Source organism: Loa loa (genome assembly GCF_000183805.2).
Source record: "Loa loa unplaced genomic scaffold supercont3.59, whole genome shotgun sequence".
Classification (NCBI taxonomy): Eukaryota; Metazoa; Nematoda; class Chromadorea; order Rhabditida; family Onchocercidae; genus Loa; species Loa loa.
Genome location: NW_018108239.1, coordinates 96,458 through 103,093, shown reverse-complemented (window position 1 = coordinate 103,093; position 6,636 = coordinate 96,458). Strand labels below are relative to the sequence as shown.

General features: G+C 26.5%; 1 protein-coding gene across 1 annotated transcript in view; it reads left to right on the top strand.

Annotated features, from left to right (window-relative positions):
* The window catches only part of LOAG_17295 (major facilitator superfamily transporter domain-containing protein 6), a gene marked incomplete at both ends in the record, with an annotated part of 7,505 nt that extends 1,125 nt beyond the window's left edge, over positions 1–6,380 (top strand). Inside the window, 12 exons of the mRNA XM_020449956.1 lie at positions 816–1,032; positions 1,499–1,590; positions 2,061–2,147; positions 2,887–2,997; positions 3,328–3,510; positions 3,705–3,818; positions 4,019–4,162; positions 4,615–4,728; positions 5,034–5,130; positions 5,366–5,527; positions 5,774–5,911; positions 6,220–6,380. Coding sequence (XP_020306435.1) covers positions 816–1,032; positions 1,499–1,590; positions 2,061–2,147; positions 2,887–2,997; positions 3,328–3,510; positions 3,705–3,818; positions 4,019–4,162; positions 4,615–4,728; positions 5,034–5,130; positions 5,366–5,527; positions 5,774–5,911; positions 6,220–6,380 — 1,620 coding nt within the window. The remainder of the gene's footprint in view (positions 1–815; positions 1,033–1,498; positions 1,591–2,060; positions 2,148–2,886; positions 2,998–3,327; positions 3,511–3,704; positions 3,819–4,018; positions 4,163–4,614; positions 4,729–5,033; positions 5,131–5,365; positions 5,528–5,773; positions 5,912–6,219) is intronic.
* Positions 6,381–6,636: the final 256 nt, after the last annotated feature.

Genomic DNA, 6,636 nt, shown 5'->3' with positions numbered 1-6,636 from the left:
TAATAATAATAATAATAATAATAATAATAATAATAATAATAATAATAATAATAATAATAATAATAATAATAATAATAATAATAATAATAATAGTAACAATAATAATAATAATAATAATAATAATAATAATAATAATAATAATAATAATAATAATGCAACAATAATAGTAATAATAATAATAATAATTGTTATAGCAATAACAATTATAACAGTAATAATAGCAATAATGAAGTAGCAATGTTTAAAGGGTTAATGTAAAATTGTTGACTTCAATACTAATTTGAAATAATTCAACTATATCTGAAGCAGTTTTCGAATTTTGTTTGCTTCTGCGCATATCATTTCTCTTCCAATGAAAAAAAGAAAAAAAAACGACACTTCTTTATTGGGATTTTTTTCCATTAGTCTGAAGCCTTTCTCATTGTCATCATTTCATTAATATGAATTTTAGCATTCAAAATTTAATTGTGGAATAATAAAACCTCTACAGATTTTCAATTTCTTCCTTCTAATCTCTTTCTTTTAAATTTTTTTCAAATAAAAAATGAAATCTGTATGCTTTTATTAAATCTCCAAAAGAAATATCGACAAGGAAATTTTCAGCTATTTATGCTTCCAGTCGGGGTTTCTCATCTATTTGCAATGTAAGTGAAGAAAAAAACAAAGACTCATATTGTGAAAAGAATGACTACCAATTTCAAAACCACCAGTTCTAAATCAAAATGATTTAGAAGTTTTCCATTTGCTAAAAATTGTAAGGGAAATATGTAAATTAAATCCATTTTAAAATAAAAATTTTTTTTATTTAATTGCAGGGAAAACTACTCCTGGAGTTTTCTTTGGCGTCATTTATCGTATCAACGTTAGCGATTGGATTTGTCCAACCGTTGACACCGTATTGTGTGGTGAAACCCATAAATGTAACTACAAAATGTTTCTATCTTGAACCAGCTGGACAAATCATTCAAGGTGGTGCATTAGGTTATTTGAAAAAAGCGACCGAAATTGGCCGAAAAAAACGGGATACCTCTCGTAAGTGTCATATTTATTATCCAAAAAGCATTCGTAACTATCGAAAAAACACATTTCCATATGATAGGGTAAATGAACAAAAATACTTCTAATTCAATAATTATTTACAAGTTTATGGTTTATTCAAATTTGAGAACTAACGAACTTTACAAAATTGGTTATATAAATCTTTTGTTAGTGATTTAAGGACATCCTTATTTCAATTATGCATTATTTAGATTTAAATAGCAAGTGCATTAGCAGGCATCAAATATCGCATCACTTTTTATTTTATCGATTGAGACAAAATTTTAATCAAATTTAAAACTTTTTGATTTTGTGACATACGCCAATTAAAATTGTAAAGCCTTCGCTTTGCTTTGTTTTCGATTTTTTTGTTGTTCCTTCAGTTTTGCTTTTTTTTGAAAGTTTTTTAAATATTTAAAAAAGGGTTTTCTTTTCTTAGGAATAAATTGTCGATTTTTAGCTATTCTTGAGACAATCATTGATCTGAGCTCTTACAACAAGGAAGATGATGTTGTACCGGGTCTTTCACCACTTGCTTTAACAAAAGATAAGGTAACAAGCATCATCACATTTGCATAAATTTTTTAATAACACAGTTTATTTCAGCTTGCAAAATTACTTAAATTTTTTTCAAATTTATTCGTTTATAATACTGAACTATAAAAAGCCGATATGATCAAGAAATTTGTCACAAATTGATGCAAATATTTGGGGCATATTTAACCCAAGTACCAATAAATCAACATTTACTACCTTATTGTGTGATGTACATTAATCATATCTTATAGTCTTATAATTTATGGTAGTATTATTAAGAATTTCAGGAAATACATCGCAGTTCGTTCTTCATAAGATTACAAACTAGTTTGAAGAACTTATTGGCTTTTCCTTAATTGACAGTTAATAAGTTTATGTGACAATTTACAAAATAGAACCATGTGTAAGCTTATTTTTGATGGCTTTGATTTTATATAATCTAAATTTTTGTTTTACTTTATATCATACAGTGCAGTATATTGCAGGTATGTAATTATGATGAAGATTTATATGGTGTTTTAGTTAGTCCACCTCACAGTACACGAGTTTATCGTAAACCAGCCGTAGAACAAGTAAGCGTTAGATACTTCTGTTCGAACAACTATCTTCGCTACAGTAATTACTCTCCGTTAAACTAATGCATAAATCTTCATTACAGTAATGAATTAGTAGATTAAGGAGAAGTTAAAAGGAGTAGAAAAATTAGTGGTTAAATTAATTTTATCAAATTTTCTTATCTAATTATAAGATTGAAAATATCTGAGAAGAAATTATCATCAAAACAAGCAGTTCTCATAATTTATAATTGATGCAGTAGGAACTACGAAGAAGATGACATTTAATTTCCTTCCTTTATTCATGTCCTCCTCTCTTCCTCGTTTCTTTTATCCTCTCCTCTCCCTTACCCTTATCTTTTCCCAAATTTATCTTATAATCAGCGAAACTGCTATGTTTTATTAATCACAAAAATTATTCTATCCTTAAATTATGGAAGGAATTTTTTAAATATTTCAAATTTGCAAAAAATTTTTTTTCACCTAAAAATTCATTACCGGAAATTTTTGTTCACAACCTGAAATAATTGGATTATTCCTTCTTTTCCTGTTGCTGTTAGCTTTGTTTCTTCCTTTTTATTTTAATTCCATTTTGTTAGGGAAAACAAACAAAAGAGTCAAAACTGAGATTATAAGTAAGCTAATTAATTAGTCACAGTTTTGCTTCTCTTTGTTTGAAATTGAATTTTGAATCTTCAATTTTTCTAATTTAATATGTCATTCAATAGTATCATGTATCAGTTTATTGCATTTCCAGGTTTTCCTTCTCCTACTACTGCTTGTCATTTTGGGAGAATTTTTCAGTTCACCGAGTCTTGCTTTAGCAGATAGCGTTACATTAACTTATGTATCCGATAATCCAAAACAGGTATCACAGTATCCATCTACTAGAATTATTCTTTACAGCATTCATAAATAATTATTAATATGATGTCAGTAGGATACATACATATTTTTATGATAATTTCAAGTATATCAGTTTTGCTCTTTGAAAAGCTAAAAAAATCACGATAAACATTTTGAAAATTAAATTATAAATTATTTTAAACAAATTTGGAATGTAACTTTCTGTTGAATGACATCATTATTGTATGGAATTAAAAAAGAAAAAATACATACTTTCAAATTTTCATCCGTTTTTTTAACCATTTCAGATACAAATAATAGAGATTTTTCAATTTTTTCCTTTTTCTTGTAGTTTGGTATAATTCGGCTTTTCGGAAGCTTTGGATGGGGTTTGGCAATGTTTATTATGGGCATCGGTTTGGATTATTCGGAAACTTTCCGGAATCATCCATGTCCGACGAAGAATACCACCGAAAAGAACTACACATTATGCTTTATCGCATATTCACTATTTATGTTGCTGCAATGCTTATTGGTAAAAGCAAAAGTTGCAATTTGATGAAATTTTAATAAAAGGAAAAACAAATAAAAAAAAGAATGACAGAACTGTTTGTCTTTCATTCTTAGCAGTTTTTTAAGGCATAATTCGAGCTATAAATTTTATGCAATTTGCATAAATTTCATTGGAATTTTTGTATTTACAAAAGTAGAATTTTGTTAGCCACGCAGTTTCGTTTTGGTAATGAACAACGTCCGGATGAAGCAGCTTGTACGGTAATCGAAACGCGAATTGATGAAATTGCTCCAGCAGTAGCAGAAAAAGCTCGAGTAAGACAATTACAGGTATATTTAAGAAATAATTCTAATTCATATTTGTTAAATTGATTATTTATCTCGTAACAATTTATATTTCTACCATTTTTTCAAAAATAAATTTTAAAATTATTCGTCAGGAATCTCCTATCAGTTTTTATTGTTCCAAATAATAAATCACTCATTTGCTTTATCACTAATCTTTTATCTATCATTGTATTTCATTAAAGTTGGACCATTCGGAAGGTAATGCACAATGGATTCCAACTATCAAAGCACTGTTTCGTGGCCATGCGGCATTTTATTTGTTAGCCGTTACGACAATTGGTTTTGGTGCTGGAATTATTTTTGCTTTCCTCTTTTGGCATTTGCAGGTTAGAAGAAAAATTTCTTCCTTTATTTGTTTTGGAAAAACACTTTGAAAAGTAATTTTTTTTAAAAATTAATATTTATTTTTAGATAAGGCTCTAATGAAATGTCTGAAAGAAAAACATCAAATGAATGGAAAATGAATCTAATATGGAAATATATTCGGAATAAATGTCTAATTCTCTAACATGCACATAAATAAAAAATCACTTTGAAAAGTCAAATTACGTGAATTTCAATATTTCACATTGTTTATAGAATAAATATAATATCGAAATAAAGGAATTTCCACTGCTTAATAATATTTCCAAAATTTTCGTATTTTGCCGAGAGATTACAACAACAATTTAGTTATTTAAAAAATGCCCTAAAAAATTTTGCAAGGAAACATGTAACATTAAATTTGACTCCGTGTAAGAAAGGACTCTCTTTATAAAACATTGAAAAATTATTGCAGGACTTTGGTGGTTCGCCAATTTTGTTCGGTTTTGCATCGGTAGTGAATCATGGAACCGAAATTGCAGCCCATTTTTACTGCTTTCAATTGATCAATAAATTTGGCCACATCAAGGTAAATTAAACAACTAGGATTAATTAAAACGAGTGGACATAATTATGGAATTGAGTATGATTATGAAATATATTATAAAATATTAGAATTGAAATATTGAAGTATAAAAAGTTAAAAAAGTAGAAATTAGAGAAAAAATGGCAAAAAATAATAAGATCATATTTGTACTTCATCAAATAATTAATGATTATCATTTTGTTAAATTCAACAGTAGTGATCTGAACTAATATTTCGATTAGAAAATGGCACCGTATCTTTCCAACAATTTCACAGAACATTCCCTCTTATATTGCTTCAATTTACAGCTAATAAATATTTGCCTATTAGCTAATGTAATTCGTTTCTTCATAATTAGCTTACTCACAAATCCATGGATGGTACTTCCGTTGCAAGCATTACAAGGTTGTCTTACTTTTTTCGTTTTGGAATTTCAATACATTTAATTTAATTTGATATTATGAAATACTTTTCGATTTACTAACTTATGCAAATTTTCTTGCTTTATTGTTAGGTTAAACAAATTTAGGAAATTTAAGAGATTAAATAAATTTAAGATCAAACAATCGAATGTTAAAATTTGGTAAAAAATTTTGGTGTTTTATAACGACAAAAAAAATTTTAAAATTTAGGTTTTTAGGTTTAACTTTAGCAACAACTTGGGCATCGGCATCGTCATACATTTCACTCATTGCACCATCACAATTGAAGCGAACGGCACAAACTTTGCTAATGCTTTTATATCATGGTATTGGAAAAGGATTTGGAAGTATTATTGGCGGTTGTATAATTAAATCTGCCGGTAATATGTTTATACACATATTATTTATTGATTTTATAAAGACGATTTTTTTGCAATTTTTTGTGTAAATTGAAAAAAATTTTTCAAAAACTTCATCAAATAATGAAATTGTCATTAGGTATGACAATAATAATCATCATCTAATAAAACTACATCCTTAATATTGTAATTTTAATCTTTACTAACAATAATAAACATTCTAATTTAAGTTCGTAAATTTGCGCATTACTTAAATTCATATTTCAGGCACACGGCTAACATTTCAGATTTATTCGATAATTGCAGTAATCATACTGAGTATACATTACGGAATGAATCGATTATTCAAATATGACGATATTAAATACAGTCATGAATTTGATGATGATGATGATATGCCTGTTGGTAAGGATCATTCCATCTTTTCATCGTTTTTTTAAAATTTACTCTATAATTTCGACTCGAAACCTTTCGATGACATACTGTATTATTAAAATATTTTATTGTTATCAGAAATATTATCATAATACATTATCGAGCATTTGTATAATAAAAAGAACTAACAGAACACTGGAAGAATGCTGCTATACTTTAACCCTTTGATGAAATGATATTTATTAAAAAGAATTCAAAATCAATACAATTGTAGAAGAAATTAAAAAACAATGGGGAAGTTAACTTTGTAATTCTAGTAATAATTATTATTGTTCTAGCACCTCAAGGATTACCATTACATCATGGTGAAAGTAAACTAACTGATGCTTTCAATCAAACATCTGTTATAAATGCAAATTATGGTACCATCGAAACCAAAGATCCAACCCAAGAAGCATATGATCGTTACGTCAAGTTACCACCCGTGAACAATATGTAATTAGTTAAATTCATTTACTATGCGCTTCACTATTATTATTATTATTTATTACTATTATTATTTATTATTATATTATTATTATTATTGTCATTATTATCATTATTATTATTATTATTATTATTATTATTATCATTATTACTATTATTATTATTATTGTTATTATTATTATTATTATTATTATTATTATTATTATTATTATTATTATTATTATTATTATTATTCTTATTATTATTACTATTATTATTATTATTATTAT